At 37.4% G+C, this 21,537-nt stretch overlaps 1 protein-coding gene across 1 annotated transcript in view; it reads left to right on the forward strand.

Moving 5' to 3' along the window:
• Odad2 (outer dynein arm docking complex subunit 2) overlaps positions 1-20,923 on the forward strand; it is a 155,791-nt gene extending 134,868 nt beyond the window's left edge. Inside the window, exon 19 of the mRNA XM_076831974.1 lies at positions 20,810-20,923. Within this exon, the coding sequence (XP_076688089.1) occupies positions 20,810-20,923 (114 nt within the window). The remainder of the gene's footprint in view (positions 1-20,809) is intronic.
• The last annotated feature ends 614 nt before the right edge of the window (positions 20,924-21,537 follow it).

Genomic DNA, 21,537 nt, shown 5'->3' on the forward strand with positions numbered 1-21,537 from the left:
AATTGATTTTTAAAAAATAAATGACAGTAGAATGCATTACAATTCTTATTACGCATATACAGCACAGTTTTTCATATCTCTGGTTGTATATAAAATATGTTCACATCAATTTGTGTCTTCAAACATGTACTTTGTATAATGATGTCCATCCATTCCACCATCATTGCTAACCCCCTGCCCCCTCCCTTCCCCTCCAACCCCTCTGCCCTATCTAGAGTTCATCTATTCCTCCTGTGCTCCCCCTCCCTACCCCACTATGAATCAGCCTCTTTATATCAGAGAAAACATTTGGCATTTGGTTTTGGGGATTGGCTAACTTCATTTAGCATTATCTTCTCCAATGCCATTAATTTACCTGCAAATGCCATGATTTTATTCTCTTTTATTGCTGAGTAAAATTCCATTGTGTATATATGCCACATTTTTTTATCCATTCATCTACTGAAGGGCATCTAGGTTGGTTCCACACTTTAGCTATTGTGAATTGTGCTGCTATAAACATTGATGTGGCTGAGTCCCTGTAGTATGCCGTTTTTAAGTCCTTTGGGTATAGACCGAGGAGAGGGATAGCTGGGTCAAATGGTCAGATTCCAAGGAATCTCCACACTGCTTTCCATATTGGCTACACCAATTTGCAGTGCCACCAACAACATATGAGTGTACCTTTTTCCTCACATCCTCGCCAACACTTATTATTGTTTGTCTTCATAATAGCTGCCATTCTGACTGGAGTGAGATGGTATTTCAGAGTAGTTTTGATTTGTGTTTCTCTAAGAAATTTCAAAATATGCTTTATAATTAACCATAGTCACTGTACTGTACAATAGGTCACCACAGCTTATTCATTTTGTCTCATTGGAATTTTGTTTCCTTTAACCTGCATTTTCTTTTTCTGCCTCCCACCCCAACTGCAACCAGCTTCTTATAACCACTGTGCTACTCTTGCTTCTGAGAATTGAACCTTTTTATACTCTACATATAAATGAGATCAAGTGTTTGTTTTTCTGTGCCTGGCTTAGTCCCCTGGACATAATAACCTCCAAGTTGATCCATGTTATACAAAATGGCAGAAGGATTTCCTTCTTTTTAAAGGTTGAATAGTACTCCATGTATAAATATACACATTTCCTTTTATCCATCTCTTGATGGACATTGAGGTTGATCCTATATTTTGGACATTGTGAATGGTGCTGCAGTGAGCATGGAAGTGCACATGTCTCTGCAACATACTGACTTCATTTCCTTATGACAAATACCCAGAGGTGTGATTGCTGGGTCATAAAGTAGTTTTACTTTTAATTTTTTGAGGAATAGTGGCTGCACTAATTAACATCCTATCTTTTATGTTTTACTTTAGTCTCTATTTTTTTTTTTCTTTCCAGTACTGGGGATTGAACCCATGGGCGCTTAACCACTGAGCCACATCCCCAGCCCTTTTAATTTTTTAAAAATGTTTTGCTAAGTTAGTTAGGGCCTTGCTAAGTTGCTGAGGGCTGGCTTTGAACTTGAAATCCTCCTGCCTCAGCCTCCTGAGTTGCTGGGATTACAGGCATGTGCCACTGAGCCCTGCTTAGTCTTTATATTTTTTAAATTTCTGCTCTGATATTTATTCTCTTCTTCCTTCTGCTAACTTTCTCTAATTGCTAGAGATGATGAACAATTTTTTATATATTTGCTGATTGATTGTAAATCATCTTCTGAGAAGTGTCTGTTCAGGTCCTTGGCCCATTTATTGATTGGGTTGTGTTTTTGGAGCTTAGCTTTTTGAGTTCTTTATACACCCTAGAGAAGAGATTACTACTCTATCTGATGTGTGGAGGGTAAAAATTTGCTCCTAGGATGTAGGCTCTCACAGTTGTTTCTTTTGCTGAGAAGAAACTTTTTAGTTTGAATCCATCCCATTTATTGATTCTTGGTTTTAATTCTTGTGCTATAGGAGTCTTATTAAGGAAGTTGCTGCCTAATCCCACATGATGAAGATTAGGGCCTACTTTTTCTTCTATTAAACACAGAGTCTCTAGTTTAATTCTTTTGTGTGTGGGGGGGGGTACTCAGGATTGAACCCAGGGGTACCCTACCACAAGCTCCGCCCATAGCCCTTTTATTTTATTTTTTATTTTGAAACTGTGCTGTGTCTCCCAGGTAGGCCTTGGACTTGTGATCCTCCTGCGTCAGGCTCCCAAGTAGCTGGAATCACAGACATGCACCACCATGCCCATCTTTGAATACCCTTTATGTCTTTTTCTTGCCTAGTTGTTCTGGCTAGGACTTCTAGTACTACATTGAATAGAAGTTCTGACAGTAGGCATCATTGTCTTGCTCCTTATCTTGGACTAAAAGCTTTCAACTTTTCTCCATTGAGAATGCTATTAGCTGTGGGTTTGGCAAACATAGCATTTATTGTGTTGTGATACATTCCTTCTATACCTAATTTGTTGAGAGTCTTCATCATAAAAGGATATTGAATTTTTCTAAATGCTTTACCTGCATCCACTGATATGATCATATGATATATCACACTTGTAGGTTATTTGTAGGTCGAACCATCCTTGCATCCTGGGATATATCCTAATCTATCATGGTGACTGATCCTTTTTATGTGCTGTTTATTTCCATTTGCTAGTATTTTTATAAGGATTTTTGCATGTATGTTCATCAGGGATATTAGCCTATAATTTTCTTTTCTTATGATATATCCCTGTCTCTTGTTTAGATTTTTTAAAATATTTTTTAGTTGTTGATGGACATTTATTTTATTTATTTGTATGTGGTGCTGAGAATTGAACCCTGTGCCCCATGCATGCTAGGCAAGTGCGCTACCACTGAGCTACAATCCCAGCCCCTCTTGTTTAGTTTTTTGGAAAAGTTTAAAAGGATTGGTATTAGTTCTTCTTTAAATGTTTTGTGGAACCAGTGAAGCCATCTGGACCTAGATTTTTCCTTATTGGGAGTTTTGTTTTTTTGTTTTTAATTTCTGCTTCAATCTCCTTACTTGTTATTGGCATGTTCATATTTTCTAATTCTTCATGATTCAGTCTTGGTAGATTATATGTCTAAGAACTTAACCATTTCTTCTAAGATATCCAATTTGTTATCATAAAATTGTTCACAAATAGTCTTTTATAATCCTTGCATTTTTATATCAGTTTTTATTCATATTTTATATTAGTTATTTGACTCTTTTTTCTTAGTCTAGCTAAAGGTTTGCCAACTTTGTTTATCTTTTTAAAAATTAAATCTCAATTTGATCCATCTTTTATGTTTTATTTTAGTCAATTTTTTTTTTCTTTCCAGCACTGGGGATTGAACCCATGGGCGCTTAACCACTAAGCCACATCCCCAGCCCTTTTAATTTTTTAAAAGTGTTTTGCTAAGTTAATTAGGACCTTGCTAAGTTGATGAGGCTGACTTTGAACTTGCAATCCTCCTGCCTCAGCCTCCTGAGTTGCTGGGATTACAGGCGTGTGCCACTGAGCCCTGCTTAGTCTCTATTTTTAAAATTTCTGCTCTGATATTTTTTCTTTTCTTCTTCTGCTAACTTTGAGCTTAGTGTTATTTTTCTAGTTCATTGAGGTATAATGATATAGGTATATTTTTCTAGTTCATTTGTTTTTTTTTTATTTGAGATCTTGCTTCTTTTTTTAAGGTGGCATTTATTAATATAAACTTTCCTCTTAAAACAATTTTCTGCACAACCCCATAAATTTTGGTATGTTGTGTTTTTATTTTTGTTTGTCTCAAGACCCTTTTTAATTTCCCTTTTAATTTCTTCATTGATCCAGTGGATGTTCCAGGAATATGTTATTTAATTTCCATGTATTTGTGAATTTTCTGAAAAATTTCTTCTGTTACTGATTTCTGGTTTCATACCATTGTGGTTGGAAAAGATACTTGATATGATTTCAATCTTCCTAAACTTGTTTTATGGCTTTGGTCTGTCCTGGAGAATGTTCAGTGTGCACTTGAAAAGAATGTGTATTCTACTTTTGTTGGATGGAATGTTCTGTATATGCCAGTTAGGTCTGTTTGATCTAAAGTCTAGTTTAAGTCTCCTGTTTCCTTATTGATTTTCAGTCTGTATGACCTGTCCATTGGGGAAAGTAGATTATTAAACTCTTCTATATTATTGTGTAATATAATCTATCTCTTCAGGTTTATTAATATTTCCTTTATATATTTAGGTGCTATAATACTAGGTAGGAGTTTATTGATAATTGTGATACATTTGTAGTGAATTGACCCTTTTATCATTATGTAATGAGCTCCCTTGTCTCATTTTTCATTTTTTAACCTGAATTTCTATTTTATCTGATAAAAGTATAGTTAGCTACCCCTCCTTTTGTTTTGGTTTCCATTTCAATGGAATGTCTTTATTCCATCCTTTCACCTTTAGTTTATGTGCATCTCTTAGAGGTGAAATGAGTCTCTTGTAGTCAGCATTATAGTTGCATCTTGCTTTTTCATCTAGTCATATAATCTATATCCTTTAATTGATAATTTAATCCATTCAGATTCCAGGTAATAATTGATAGATAAGGACTCATTCCTGCCATTTTGTTCAATACTTCCTACCTGTTTAATAGATTCTTTGTTCCTTTCTTACTCTCTTCCTGTCTTCCTTTTTAGTTAGATAAGTTTTCTCTTGTGGTATGCTTCAATTTCTTATATCTTTGTATATCTACTATAAATTTCTATTTTGTGGCAACCATGAGGCTTACCAAAAAAACAGCTTATATTATAAAAGGCTATTTTAAACTGGTTAACAACTTAACTTTGATCACATACAAAAATTTGACAGTGTTACCCTATTCCTTCCCACATTTAAAATTTTTGATATGACAATTTACATATTTTTCTATTGCGTATCCTTTAACAAATTATCATAGCTATTATAGTCTCATGGGTTTTTCTTTCAACCTTTATACTAAAAACACATGTGATTTACACATCACCATTACAGTATTAAAGTATTTTGAATTTGATATGTGCTTACTATCCCAGTGAGTTTTATATTCTCTTATGTTTTTGTGTTATTAATTAGCATCCTTTTTTCTTGTTTAAAGAACTCTCTCTGTAGTGTTGTTGTTGTTTGGTTGATTGGTTTTGTTTTTATTTTTTAAAATTGTTTTGTACTGGATATTGAATCCAGGGGCCTTTACCACTGAACCACAGCCCCATCCCTTTTTATTTTTTATTTTGAGACAGCACCTCAAAGGGCCTCACTAATTTCCTGAAGCTGGTCTTGAACTTGTGATCCTTCATCCTCCCAAGTCACTGGAATTATAGGCGTATGCCACTGTACCTGGGTCCCTCTAGCATTTCTTCTAAGTCTGGTAGTGCTAAACTCTCTGAGCTTTTGTTCATCTGGGGAAGTCTGTATCACTTCTTCAATTCAGAAGGATTATTTACTCTTAGTGTGCAATGTTTTCAGCACTTTAGTATTTTGAATGTATTGCCTGGCCTACATTGTTTCTGCTGAGATATCAACTGCTAGCCTTATTGGAACTCCCTCAAATGCTATTTGCTTCTTTTATATTGATGCTTTTAGAATCCTTTCTCTGTCCTTGATTTTTTAACAGTTTTATGATTATATGTTTTGATATTGTTCCGGTTGAATCTGGTTGGAGAACTTTGACCTTCATATAACTAGAAATTTAGATTTTTATTTTTCCCTGGATTTAGATAATTTTTAAACTATTATTTTTTAAAACATTTTTTTACCCCTTTGTCTTTTTTTCAATGTCTTTGTCTTTCTCTTCATGGACTTCTGTGACTGAAACATTTGCTCTTTTGATGATGGTCCTATAAATCCCATAAGCTTTCTTTATTCCTTTTCATTTTTCTTTTCATCTCATTCAAAGGTATATTTTCAAATAACCTATCTTCAGGTTCACAGAGTTTTTCCTCCACTTGATGAATTCTGCTGTGCATGCCCTTTGTTGAATTTTTCATTACATGCATACACTATTTAAAGATATATAAAACTTCAATCTCTCTGTAAAATTTCTAATTTGGCTTATGTCATTGATTGGATTCCTGACTTCACTGAATTATTTATCTATATTTTTTAAGTTTCACTGAAATTTCTTAAAATGATTATTTTGAATTCTTTCCAGGCGTTTTATATATCTCCATTTATTTAGTGCCAGCTGCTGGGAGATTACTGTTCTGTGTTCTTTTGGTGATATGTCTCCTTGGTTTTTTATGTTTCTTATTGCTTTACATTGATCTCTGTACACTTGAAGAAAGAGGGGCTTATTCCAGTCTTTGTTGACTAGCTCTTTCTAGGAAACTGTCACCACCCAGCCACTCAGGAATTTGGGGCAGATCATTTGGCATGGTCCAAAGGTAAACTGACTGCTTGAGTTCTGAGGCAGGTTGGCCTGGTGCCAGAAATAGTGGGCAGGCCTGTATTGGGGTGGACTTTGAGGCTGTGTGTGCAGGAGAAGATCAGGTGCTGGCTTGGGTCTGGAGTCTGATTCTGTGAGAGCTGGCTTCATATTGTAGCTCAGTGCCACTATGAACCACCTGGCACTGGATTGAGCCCAGAGCCACTGAGGCTGGTTGGGTACTGGAATGAGTTCAGAGATTGAGTCTGCAGGGCTAGCATGGAGCTCAGGGCAGATTTAGAGGCCCAGTCTGTGGGTGTCATCCTGAAATCTTTGGCATGGCCATCACTGAGTTATACTAGGACTGGTCTTGGCATTGGGGTCGGAGACTTAGAATTTTACAGTAGAAAGCTGTTTAGATATTTTAAACAGGAGACTCAATTGGTTCAATTTGCCTTTTAAAAGTTTGATTTGAGAATGTGAATAGGATCAGGGCTGAAAGAAAGAGAGAATACTTCTTGGAGAGAGAATAATGGCTTCATCTAAGAAGCACTAGAGGTAGAGAGAAATGGGTATGTTGGGGCAGGCTTAAAATGGCTGTGGTTAGGCCCCCTTGCTGAGACTTTCCAGCAAGCTACGTTATGTTTAAGGGTGTAGCCAGGGCTGAGAACTGACTGTGTTATGGTTAGTCAGGGTCAGAAACACACTGATTCAGCATATATGTCCAAGGTTATAAACATTACCTTGGGAGCATGTGCCCCCACCCCCTCAAGAAGTATTTGAAAAGTAAAAGCAATAGACTTTGGTGAGATTTTTTCAAGTAAAGAATGAAAATAAGGCAAAGAGATAATGCTTAAATGTCTGGCTTAGACAATAGGAGTTAAGATGCATAGAGGGGATCTGCTTGTGAAGGAAAATGAAAATTTGGAACATAAATGACCTTGAAATCTTGAAAGACATAAGAGGAGATGTGTGCACACAGACACACACACACAGACACACACACACACACACACACACACACACACTTGATAGGTATGTGAAGGTTGAAATACAACTTTGAGAGCCATGTTTCATGAAAGAGTAAGTGTGGCTAGCAGTTCCCTTGGATGATATATAAAGGAAGATGAGAGGGTTTAAGGACCTACCATGATGTTCTGAGTCATATCAGAATGGGCTAAGAAAAACTGTTCAACAAAAGAAACAATTAGAAGCAAAATCCAAACAAATCAGCAAAGTATTATTATAAACATGTCAAGAGAAAATATATTTTAAACACAAAGATATGACCGAGGGGACAAGTGTTACTTAAAAGTAAAGTAAGACAAAAACCAAAGTGTTTAGTGGTTTCATCACAAAGCAATTACCATTCACTTTGAAACACACCTGAGGAAATGGAGGCCGCATGTGGAGGCTGCTCTTGAAAAGTTTGGCCAAGAAGGAAGGGGAGCAATGGTGGTCACTGGAGGAGATAAAGGAGGTTTTTGGTGTTTGGGTTTTTTTTCTTTTATTTGATGGTTTTATTTCTGTCCTTAGCAGAGACTCAAGCATGTTTAAATGCTAATTGGCAAGAGCAGGAAGGAGTGGGGATAATGGTACAGTGGGCTTCTGGAGGAGGTGGAGAGGAAGCCAGGGTAATGCAGAGCATGAGGACATGGAGATGAGTTTGGCAGGAAGGGAGACACCTGCTCCATGTTCCCTGGGAAGGAGGAAAGCCCAGGTGCGCTGGCAGTGGAAATCTGTAGTGTGATGGCAGAGTTGGGCCATCGCCCTTTTGTGATTTCTATTTTCCCCACCAAGTAGGAGGCAGAGGCATATGTTAAGAGGGAGACCACTGAAGTTGCCCGGCAGGTAATCTGAGGAGAGTGGAGAAAGTTTTAAATAGCTGCTATGGAGAACGAAAGATGAAGATGGAAATCAGCAGCCTTGAGGAGGTCAAAGTCTGAGGCTAGAGGAGAAGTTATTGGGGTCAAAATTATTCTATTTGCTGCATTTTGAGATGTGATGTCATTTTGATGCACAATTTTATTCATACTTCAGAAAAACATACTTCTCATAACTCAAAGTGTCATTTTGGGGCTACTCTTCCCCTTACCATGTAGGAAGCATCTCAAGTACCCCCAAGCTTTACCATGCCCTAGGCAGAGTCTAATTTGGAGGGGAATCTAAATACTGTCAGACATCACTAGTTTTTGAAAACCTGATTCAGGTTATAGTTTTCCTTGATCCTGTTAAGTATGCTGTCCCTGTCTCTAATGGACCTGGCTTAGATTTGAAACTCAATCCTTTTTACTTACCCTCTTAACTTGTCTTACCATGAAGACAACAAACCAACTAAAACAACCCAAACAAAACATTCTTATAGGACCATTGTGTGAAAAGCCAAAAGAATTTAAAAAATTGGAGCAATGAAGGGAATATTCATTATAGCAGAGTCAACAACTTCCAGGATGCGTACTAGACATTGTCAGTTCTTAGAAAGTCCCATGCCATTTCTGAACATTTTCCTAGAGGATCACTTAGCTGTCCTTTTCTTCTCTACCTTTTCTCCTTAAAAAGGAAGAAAGCTGCTCCTACATTCTGAATGTTTTAGTTTTCTCCAGGCTGTACCTTCAAAGTCAGCTCCAGATCCTTTTGCACTTCAAGATTTTGTCTAATCAGTAAATTTGGTCAATAGAGTATAGCGATTCAGTCCATAGCTGTGGGTATAATGAGAAGAGGTCATATTTGGAGTACACTTGAAAGTAAATTCAAATAGGTTTTGTGCAGGTCTTGGATAAGGGCTATGAGAGAAAGGAAGGTGTCAAAGATTCGCCAAGGTTTCCACCCCCAAGAGTTGGCATTGATCAAGAAGAGGAGGCTGTAGAAAATCAGGTTTGGGATGGGAGGGTTAGAAGTTGGGTTTTATCCATGTGAACTTTCTAAATATTTTCTTAAAAGCATAACTAACAATGGGACCTAGACAAACACATAGTATCAATCTCTCACCAATGGGAGAAACCCAAGTAAAGGGAAGGTGCTTTATCCAAAGTTGATATCAAGAGTGCACTGTTCTTAGAGCTGGGAGAAAACCTATGGATTGTTCCAGATAAGGCCGCAGATTCCATTCCTGAATCTTAATTTTACTTCCTTCTGAAATCTACTAACATAACAATCAAGGTACTTAAAAAATAAATAAAATGGGAAAACAAAAACATAGACCAACATGGAGAGGAAGAATTTGGAGGATTTCAGAAGAGACAAAGCAACGACATTTTGTAAATGGAAATTCAAATGAAAGCTTGGCAACTGACTAGTTGACCCGAGGCATCAAAATGCAAAGCTTAGATTAAACCACATTTTCTCTGTAGAAGCCACAGGACATAGAAACTGGCAGCATTCGGTGCCTCTGGAACTGGTGGAGGGTGGAGGTTACAATAAGGAAAACTGAGTGAAAGCCAGAGCCCCTTCCCCAACTCACAGAGAAGCCACTGACCCTCCCCAACCAGCCCCTGTCTGGAAAGGGTAGAACAGGACTGAAGGACACAGTCACTGTGAGTACAGGTAGATTACAGAAGGTGGTGGAGGTTGGGGGTTACCCATCAGTAAGGAAGGAAAGGATGCCTCTTCTTCCAGAAGACACTGTTCCAACCAGCGTTCGTGAATTGGTTATCAAGTGAGGGCTGCATTTCAGCTGTTTTCAAACTGGTGTCTTCAAGAAGAAATAAATTATAAGTGGCCCTGAGACCACCTAGATCACCCTGTAGCGAAGTGCAAAGTCAAGTTGCCCCATGTATGTGCTCAGAACTCCCAGTCACCAAATAAAGTTACTAACAACTGAAGGATGCCTTAAATGTGGAAGATAGAGACCAAAACCAACATAAATAAACTCACAAATCTTGGGAAGAACTAGAGTGTAGCAGAGAGAAGAAAAATCAAACCATTGATTAAATTATTGTAATTAATACCATTAGGTATTTCCTCCATGAAACTAGAACAGAATTCTATAAGAAAAAGAAGAGAATGAACATTCAGGAAACATAAACTCAATGGAAGACTTGGAAAATAAAGTTTTAAAACAGCTCAAAAAAGTAGAACAAAAGTATAAAAAATCGGGAAAGGAAAGATAGGGAAATTAGAAAACCAATACAAAAGATCTTACCTCAGCATATCAGTTCCAGAAGAGGTAACAGAAAATTGAGGGAAGAAAATAAAATGAAATAATTCCATGAAAGTTTCCTAGTATAGAATTGTACAAATTGCCCTATTGAAAGGTCCCATCAAATGCTTGCATACCATGGGAAAAATAGACCTGTGACAGGTTACAATACCATGAAATTTTAGACGACAAGTACAAAGAAAAAGTTTTACAATCTTCGAAAGAGATAGAGCTGGGAAGAGGACACCAAAACCACATGCCAAGAGTAAGAATTACTTTGAGCTTCTCAGTAAAACCAGAAGCAATAAGACAGTAAGTTTCCCTCCCTTGCACATTTTAAGGACGCTATTACAGTACAGGATTATACCAGTATCATCTGCTCAGAGAGAATGTCGGTGAGCCCAACTCACTTTCTAATTCATCCCTGGCCAAATTCCTGACTGCTAGATCTCCTGGACCATTTTACCCCATGGAAATGTTCTTTGACCTCCTTCTAGAACCAGAGGGAAGCCATGATGAAACCCAAAGCAGAGAATTCTGTGTCTTGTACTCTATTTCTATGAGTCATTCAGTACTCAGTCCCTATTACAGCCCTCCAGAAGTTGAGTGCTATAAATCCTGTCTCTCTGGGCTCACACATTTTTCCAGAAGTGACTCTGGAACCTATCAAAGAAGCAGAAGCTGACAGGGGCTTAAGGGCTGGCTCTGTTTTGGTGACCTTTCCCTGGGCTTCTTACCATTCCATGCACAGGGGTGCCCATCGACAAGACGCAGCCTCTACTGGGCAGCAGCAACCTGACTTGTTCATGAGAAGGTCAGTCGTGCCAGCTAATATTGAGCATATTTTGTCACTTGTTACTTGTTACTGGTGTCAGAATGAGCATCAGTGTCTGAAGTTGTTTTCTACTTGAGTAATAATGACTAACAACTGGAGAGCAGTGACTGTGGGCCAGACCTTATTCTGAGACCTTTATAAATGCAACTTTACCTCCTTGTTGGAGATAATAGAAGACATGATTATCAGTGGGGACTTCTCCATGTCTTTATCATAAATAGCACCTTTTGCTAGCTCGGTTAGCTCTGAGAGAAGTTGACAGCTGGGTGCAGATCTTTCTCTCATCTGGTCGTATAAAGGTCAATCAGGGAAAGAAATGAACACTGATAATTTAAAATATTACCAGTTGATTTCACTTCTCGATTGTCTTCTTTGTATTTCTTCGCTTATATTGTATTTTCTAACTCCAACATTTTGCAACCCCTCTTAATACCTCACTGTGGAGGTTAAATTTCAACATGAGTTTTGGTGGAGACATTTAAACAATAGAACATGGCATGCTCTTCTGTCATCCAGAGCAGGACAGACATCACCAAAAGGCAAGCCAGTGGAGATCTCTTTCACTGACCAAGCAGCATCAAAGGTTTTGCCCCAACCAGAAATGTGAAATGTATTTTGAGGCCCCTGGTTCTGGTGCGATGTCATATGAAGTGAATTACCAGGGCTCAGAGTCTGGATGTGAAAGAAACCGCGGTGGAGTCTGTTGGAACAGCAGCAGAACCCCAGCCAGCCCAAATAGTTGAGAAGTCCTTCTGCAAGCAGTCCAAATGCATCTCTTGTTTCTGAGTTGTGCCTTTATGCTACAACCACACAACAATGCTGTGTAAACAGGAAAATGGCAAAGCTTTCTCAGTTCAAGTCAGCTCTGGAAACTCAAGATGTTTCCCAAAAAACCTGTTAAGTTGGGTGTGTGCACAGGTATTTCGGAGCTCATCCGGCTCTAATTAAAACTCATATTTCCAGTCTGTGTGTTCACCCAAACAATGTGGAGTCAAACCACAAGAAAATCTGTTATCACTCAAATTGGTACATATTTTTCATACAACTGAAATGTTATATAAAATCATGAACTGTTAAATATAAAAGTAAAAATCAAATGCAGACACCATTCCCATGCTACCTAAGTCTCACCTTCCAGAAGATGTGAGCTGTGGGTCACAGCTGCACACTGAGGGCACCAGCCTTAAGATCAAAGCCTTTCATGCTGGAGGAAGTGTTTGTGTCAGTCCCTTCCACAGACTGCTCAGTGTGCCCTCCCCATGTCCTCATTCACTCCAGCATTGTAAAAAGTTATTTGTTTCAATGATGTTTTAAAGTGCTCTGTGCAATTAAGTTTTAAAGCAAGGGGGCTAGTTTCCCTTCGATGTATATATGAAACTCACAATAAATTTAAAGTCCTTGGCTGTGCTTGGGGAAGGGGGAGGATTAAAAAGAGGAAATTTTTTTTGAAAGGAACAAACACTTCAAAAAGTTAAACCTGAGGTGTTTTTCCCCCTTATAATATTAAAAATTTCTTTATAGATGGAAAAAGTCAATAGATCAAAAAACATATAGCAAAAAAAATGGTATATCATTTCCACATTCAACTTGTATCCAATTTGCATCTCACTTTCTAAAGGAAACCATTGCTTTTAAGAATAATTGTCACAAAATACTACAAACCACCTTCCCCTGGCTCCGTGTGTTACTGATTTGAAAACATGTGCTGCTCTTCATCTTTTAGCTGAGCTCCAAATTCAGGATTTTGTACAAAGTTTCTGTTATGTGAATGTTTCTGTTAGCTTTAAAGAATTCCCTGGAGTGCCCTAGTTTTCTTGGGAAGCTCTTAGAAAAATAAAAACATATCCTGGAGCCTGATTCCAAGCTGAGACACATATATAGTACATATTGTTCAGATGGCAGTTTGGGTAGTAGCATATCCTTATTGCATTTGTCAGACAGCATCCAATGCACAGCCTGTGGGTGCAGAGCAAATAAAGATTAACATTTCATCAACAAGGAAATAAAGTTCGGGAAAAACAATGAATTCAAACTTAGCAGAAAAAAACAGAAGATATCCTGGGAGTGCTTCTCAAATATCAAGTTGTGCATACGCTGAGCACACAGAAAATTCTAAACTTCCAACTCTATACCCTTGAATGAGAATGTCCTTGGCTAAGTAAAATGGGCAGAGTATTCATCAGTAAAGAATAAATCACAGTGCCTGGCACATAGTAAACTTGGTAGCTAATAAAATCATTTCATGTTATGCAAACATTAAGTAACCTATGGGCTTGATGCCACAGAGACACTAAGCAAAGCTGAAGGAAGTGACTCTCGCTGCCCACCACATGCTCTATGCTAAGCCACATGCTTCCTCCTTCCGTCTGCTTCTTTTCTACCATGTTTACAATCACCATGCTTTAGGCCTTTAAAATAGTGAACCGCTGGGCTCCATTGGTCTACGTGTTAGGCTAAAAATTAAAAATTTCCATATTTGCCATAGGGAATTTAGAATGAAACCTCATGGTAAATATAAGACACTTGGGCAAAATAAATTCCCCAAAGAGCCATAGTCCATTCAGGACTAGAATTTGTCAGGTAAAAGGAAAATTCACTTATGAGTCTTAAAAAAGGGCACCAGCATTGATTAAGCATTTTCTTCTAAGATGAAGCATGTGAATGCTCAGAGATGCTCTCTTGCACACCCTTACCTGGCTGACTCCTGGAATAGCCAACCTGCTGCAGGCGGTCCAGGCTCACAGTGTATTGGTTGATGCAGTGTGAATTTATGACTGACATCAAGGGTCTGGGAGTGAAGACACCTACTCTTAGAAAGCCCAAGGGAGACCAGAGTACCACAACCTGGTCTGAGGGTGTATAAACAAAACGTATATTTGGTTTTGAAAGGCATGAGATCAAAGGGTTCCTTTCTAAGGAAGCACTTCAGGGCAGCCACAGCTGATACCCAGAGAATCCTGGGTCACTGGAACCCAAGGGGGGTCAGCACTGGAACAAGTTTTGACAGAGGCTAGGTTGCCCTCAGGGCCAAAATTCCTCCCAAAGGAACCAGGGCTGGCCTCCAAAAAAATCAATGCCAGATCCAGACTTTGGAACTGACGAAATAGTCACCATGAGAACAAATACCATCTATGGAGTGCTTGCTTTGTATTGGGCACGGGGCTTTGCTGTTCAAATGCATAACCTGTATGAAGCCAAGCTGCCTCATGGTCCAGTCCTGACATGGAAATGCCGTCAGAGAAACAAAAGCCTGGCAACCAAATAGCAACTGAAAATAATTTTAATCCTCGTTTTGCTCCCTCTTGAAAAGAGAGCACAGGATTATGTGCTGTTAAACTTCTTCAAGATCTTTTTATATATATATGTGTGTATATTCAGTCTGTCTCTCTTACAACAAAATAAGCTCCTTACTCCAAATTTCAAATTCTGCCTTTAAAATAGGATAGAAATCCTTCCCTCTTTCCCCTTTACTCCCTTCCTTCCCTCTCTGTTGTTCTTTTCTCTTCCGAAAGAACTCCTCTACCCTTTGCAGTGTAGATTCTCCCAGCCTGGGATTCTCCATGTTTCCCTCTCACAACTTGGTCAGGATACTTTTCAGGGAACAATCAGACGAAAACAGGAAGGGAACAATCAAATGGTGTAGACAGGAAGAGGACATGCATACAGATGTTCAGTCATGTGCAAACATGTTTCCATTACTTCATGTGTCTTCACAATGACCCTTAGAGAGAGAGACTTCCATTAAACATGTGAAAAGATATGGTGAAAAGGGATAACTGGGATATAACTCCAAGATGCCGTGACCTCAAAGCCCGCACTACTATTACTGTCTGACATAGACTTTACAAAGGAGCTGAATTATCTTGTTCCCTTCTAAGATAGTTAGGGTTTCCCTCTAGGACTCTGTTTTACTCTTCCTAGATGTAAAAATCAATGACAACTTTGTGTTCAATCAGAGACATGAAAAAAAATGCTCTATTTGTGTAATACGAATTGAATCGCATTCTGCTGTCATGTATAACTAATTAGAATAAATAAAATAAAATCAATTAATTAAATAAAAGCAATGAAAAAACTATTGTAGGGGGGACAAGGGTTTATGTAGAAATCATCTGTATGATAGACTTCTACAACTGCTGTACCTGCCATCGTTGGCAATCTGTTTTCTTCCAATTAACTGAGCAACAAATAGAGTGCAGTTGGAGAGAAGATTATTGTAGTTTAGATATAAGGTATCCCCTGAAAGTTGATGATTAGATAATGAGAGTTATAATTTAACCCATGGATTGATCCACTTGATAGATTAATGATTTGAAAGAATTACTGGGTGGTAAATATGGGTATGGCTGGGAAAGACAGGTCACTGAGGCATGCCTGCCTTTGGAGTTTAAATTGTCTCTGGTGCCTTTCTCTCTCTCCCTCTCTGCTTTCTGGCTGTCATGACCTGAGCATCTTTCTTGTATCACACCCTTCCACCATGATGATCTGCCTTACCTCCAGCCTAGAGCAATGGAGTGAGCAAACCATAGACTGAACCTCTGAAACCATAAACTTTTCTTCCTCACAGTTGTTCTTGTCAGGTATTTTGGTCACAGACAAAAAGCTGACTAACACACAGATTATTTCTACATCCCATTTGCTTGTGAAAATCAAACATTCAGTATAACACGAGACCCTCTAATCCAGGGCCAAGAAAAGTCTACATGTAACTGAGACTTTTTTTGTGTGTGTGAGGTTCATTCAGATTTTATTGGCTATCACAATAAAATTAATATTATAGTAATAAATGATTTATAATATTGGGAGATTCTTACTATTATATTTTATAAAACAAAGGAATCAGTGAGGGGACTCATAATCATCTACTTGGGAAGAAATAGAAGAAAATAAGTCATATAAAGTAAAATCACTAGTAAGTTTTTAAAATCCTCAAGAGTTTATATAACTTACCAAGAAATTGGTTGGAGCATTTTGGGGTTTTTGTTTGTTTGTCATGCTGGGAATTGAACCAGGGCCTTGTGCATGCTAAAACATACTCAACCACTAAACTATAATTCCTGTCCTGGGAACATTTTGTTCTGCTATAAGAAATAATTTAAAGATTGGAAAGCAGAAATTGAAAAGTAACCACATCTGGGAACAGAAATATGTTATTAGTAGGCTTCTTTGGCATCAAGGCTGAAACTGCACATATTTATGATTAATAATTATGAGGAAGAGTGAAACCTCCAGGTTTACAGGTAACATTAAGTACTGAAGATCAAGGAGGATTACCATGGTAGTGGTGGGCAGAAATAAGCAGTAAAAGATGTGTAAGGATCTGCTTGAATCAAATGTATGAAATATGATATGTCAAGAGCTTTGTAATGTTTTGAACAACTAATAAAAAAAAATCAGAGGAAGAACTACATGAGATACATATTTAGCAGAAATAGTCTAAAATTAATATAATAATATCTGCTTTAAAAACTTTAGAGCCAGGTGAGGTATAAACCAGTAGATTGATGAAAATACTGCAATATAATGAGTTAAAAGCTACAAGCTAAGGAAAGAGACTTAAGTGTAAGTTGCTATACAAAGATATCTGTCATGTGAGAGGGAAACCAAGGAGAGCTGCCTATTCTGTTCTTCCTTCCCATTATCATTGCCTCTTCCTGAAGAGAAAGAGAGATAGAGAATGTGGGTGCATAAGTGTGTTTATATGTGTGTGCATTATGTGTGTGTGCGTGTGTGTGTGTATTTACATAACAACCTTATTCTGACCTACATTCCCATGGACACATAGGGCTGGTTCTTTCTGTTGAAGACTTTTCAAATTTTGTTCCCTTTTGTTTCGTTGGGTTTTTACCTATTATTGGTGACTTTTTATAATTTAGAAAATTACTTTGGATTCAGTATAAATGATAAATTATAGGCAATTAATTAAGTACCCAAGATAGGATGCAAGGACACTGGGAAATTGCTATAGACTTTACAGGAGGTGACAAGAGCAAGAGATATGAATGACTTTAAAAATATGTAGGCATTGGATCACAGGGATATGGTAATTCGTGGGAAGCAGTAGAAGAGATGAAGGTAGAAGTGAATATAAGATAGGATTTCTGTTTAAACACCTAAGTGATGATATCTATTGATATTGATATGGAAAAATAATGAGAGGGACCCATGTTTAGATAGAAAAAGTTAAGTTTCATTTGGAGTATATTATGTTTGAGATGGCTGTTATACTTCCAAATGGAGATGTCTAAGGAGCATTAGATAAGTAGTGTGTCATTTGAAAGAAAGTTCTGAGGTAAAGGATAAATTTAGAGATGGTTTCATGTGAATGATATTTGAATTTAGGTAGTAAAAGCAATCATCTAGGGAGAGAGAACAAAATGGAAAACAGAAGAGGAATTGTTCTGAGTAACTTTAACAAATTATGTATGAGAGGAAGAGGTAGAGACATTGATGAAGGTTGAGAAGAAGAGAAAGGTGGGTAGGAAGAAACCAGGAGAGTAGGGTGTAAGATGCTAGAGGCAGGGCTGGGGATCTAGGTGGGTGGTAAAGCACATGCTCAACATGTGTGAAGCCAGAGGTTTGAGTGTGGCACTAAGAAAAAAAAATTAAAATCCAATGACAAAGTATATTCCAAAAAGGAGAAAGTAGTCAATGATACCAAATGTTGTTAAAGAATCAAATGAGATACAAACACAGAAGTATCCATTCCTTTTAACAACATGGAAGTTACTGATGGTTTCCCAAAGTGCCATTTCAATGGAAAACTAAAGGCTGAAGCCAGTCTGTAGTGAGTTGAATGGAATTGAAGACAGGAGATAGTAAATCCAGACAAGTCTTAAAAGAAGTTTGACTATGAAAAGAAGAAATGGGGGTGAAAATGGTGTCATTTCTTTAAATGTGGTAAAATGTACATTTATTTAAATGATGATGGAAAAAAACTTATTAGAAAGGAAGAGGTTAAAGGTTAATTAAGAAGAAAGGGAATGCTTGGTACTAAAATGTTCCAAGGAGACAGAGACCGGATGGGAAATACAGGTGTAGTAGCAGCCTTTGTATAGGAGATAGACATCTGTTATAGCTGCAAGGAAGGAGAAAATAAAGATGTGTTAAGGTGTTTGTAGAGTGGCAGTTTTAGTTAGAGTAGTTCCTGTCGGGCGGCTTCCATCAAGTTTGAGAAGGTGTCCTTTACAGGTCATCTCCTGAGAACAGGGGTCAGATGGAAGCATAAGAGACTGCAGAAAACAAAGAAGACTTAAAATAGTCATTGAAAAGAGTGAGAAAGTTACCTAATTAGAGAGAGGCATATTTAGATTGCTGGGCAATGATCTTTTCAGTTGCTGTTGAATTTATAGTAGATCCATTTGCCTGTTGTTTGAATATTGCCTTTCGAAGGTCTCAGTTACTGGAGGAGACATGAGGAAGGCTGAGTGGGATTTATGTACCATTAAATGGATGGCTGTCCTATGAAGGTTTAAGAAACTGGTAAGGGAATTATTGCAGAGATGGACTATGGAATCTGAGCTGTTCATGGATGAAACAAAGACTGTTATAGTAAAAGCATAAATGGGCCAAAGTACATGGTCATGATGAGAACAAACAAGAATTGTTAAATAATTGAATCCTAAGGGAAGGCACAGTGGTCAGAGAGTTTGGAAGTGGACTCTTGGGTCTGATGGAAAATAAGGACTGGTATATGACTCTGGAGTTAGAGGGGTGGTGAAGATCAGTGATATTTAGGAGATCAGGGAACAGAGAAGCCAGACATCCTTCAATGCCCTAATTTGATGAAGATAATCTTTTATAAAACCTTCTAAATGTTTTACATTTTTCCTTTCATATTGAACCCATTTTGTTCCAGATGTGAAATGCCTTTGAAAACTTAAATTAAACAACAAATCAACCACTTATGGTAACTTTGAAATAATACGTAAATATTTATTGTGTTTGAAAAATTAAAAACTTGGAACTTAATGGATTAATTCATTAATCCATCTGGAGTTGATATTTATGTATAATGTGAGATTACCATTTTTATTTTATTCTATTAGTATAATCAATATTTCTTGAGTTATTTATCGAATAGTTACTAAGTTGTTAAATAGCTCTTGAATTCCTTCCTTCCTCATCATCCTTATCCTTTATTAAATCCTTATCACATTTAGCAAGGTAATGCATTACCTTTCAGTATCTTCACTCTATAATTCATAATCTATAAGTTTCTGTAAAAGTTCTTTTTCTAGAACATAAATATGACCATTTCACTCTCCTGATTAAAGTACTTAAATCACTTCCTTTTATTACTAGAGAATAAAAGCCAAAGTCCTACGTATGGCATATTTAAGATACTTTACAATATTTCTCTTTATTATATTTCTTTACTTTTTATGTCACCTGCATTTTCTGGTATCACCCATATGTGTACTCAACCACTAGTATATAGAAAATGTATTATCCAGATTAATCTTTTTTATCTTTTATTAATAAGAATCATAGTTGCTAGATTTTAAAATTGTAATTTGGCATTTACTTGGCATCTACTATGTGCTCTAGGTAAAATATGACCTTAAAAGTTTAAGCATTTATAACCTCAGGGACAAAAAACATTAACTCAAATATTTGTTAGAAAGGGAATGAACTCCTAACAGTTCTGAGAAAGAAGAAATGGCATTTTTGTTGGATGGAGGAAATCTGTGATGGCTTTGTGGAAATGTTGACTAATTCCATTTTCAAAGATGAATTCAGTTAACAAAGAGAAGGGTTGGGTGGGCACTTTAGAGAGAACGGCATAAAAGAAGGGCAAGTTAAATGGGGAAGTATGACCTTGCAGTGCATGAAGGGGCAGGACAAAGATGAATGGCTGGAAAAGCAAACTGAGGCTTAAGTATGCAAAGTCTCCAAGGAGTGAGTATGTTTGTTTATGTATGTATGTATGTATATTTATTTATTTATCTATCTGTCTGTCTATCTATCTATTTATTTTAGTGTTCCCTTTCTGTTAAGCCCATCTAACAGTCCTGTCATTATACGACAGATTAATAATTTAGGCTCTAGATTTTTGGCATTGGGAGTCACTGACAGTCCGTATTGAAGGATTGATATAATTAGACAATGGCATGATTAGATGGACTGTAATTCAGAGAGATTAAGTCTAAGAGGATGCAGTAAGAGTCTAGGGGTGGTATGATTGGTTAACTTGGGAGGTGGAAAAGCCAGAAAGAATGCCAGAGAAGTTTCAGAAGCAGAACCCATTCTAGTACTGCCCAAAGAAATGATCTAGCTCCGGTCCAAAAAAAATTAAAAGGTAAGAATTCATCCATGATGAATTCTACATCTGATTAAAGCATCATGTTATATTTGCATTTGCCTATATGGAATTTCTTATGTTCTTTTTGGTGGCTTTTAAAAATACTTACGGTTTAAAATTATTTTTATAAATTAATGTTATGACTTTAGATTAACGGTTTTATTCTTGTTTCTCTTCTCTTCCTCCTCTGTTACCTATGATAGCTGCTACTGGATATGGTTGGGTCCCCTGATCAGGAACTCCAGGAAGCTGCAGCAGGTTGTATATCCAACATCCGCAGGTTGGCTCTTGCTACAGAAAAGGCAAGGTACTCTTGAAATCTGCAGTGCTTCTTGCCAGGACAAGCTACCAAGTTTTATATAACCCAGGACATGTCATTCCCATGGCCAGGAAGCCTAAATTGGGAAACACTGATGAGAAAAATCTTGGAAACAGTCTAAAAGAAAACATACATACTAGAAGTTCAAAATGATACTTTTTATCTGAAAATTGCATGGGTATATTTTTGTTCTTTTTAATGTTTCAGGGATATTCCATGTAATAAAATGTAAAGCCAACAAATTTGTGATGATTTTCCAAGAACTTGGAATATGTGTAAATAGTATATATGTAAACAGTCTATATATATCGAGAGAAACACACATACTTTTCAATGATGCTTTTGTTATTTGTGGAGATTTTAATAAAGAATATGGCTTTCCCAGGGTGCAGTTTCATAGTCGCTCATGAGTGTCTATTTAGAGTTCCCTTTCTGTTAAACCTATCTAACAGTCCTGTCATAATAGCCTTGTCTGTTTGATCACTTGCAACCCACGGGAGAGTTCTGAGGAGATGTGCTGATTTCACAAACGGTTATTAAATGGAATTTAGAGTTAAGCAGCTGGACTTAGAGAGATCATCCTGAGGTCATCCCAGATTTCTCCTGAATTAC

This window comes from Callospermophilus lateralis, chromosome 13 (assembly GCF_048772815.1).
Source record: "Callospermophilus lateralis isolate mCalLat2 chromosome 13, mCalLat2.hap1, whole genome shotgun sequence".
Taxonomy (NCBI): domain Eukaryota; kingdom Metazoa; phylum Chordata; class Mammalia; order Rodentia; family Sciuridae; genus Callospermophilus; species Callospermophilus lateralis.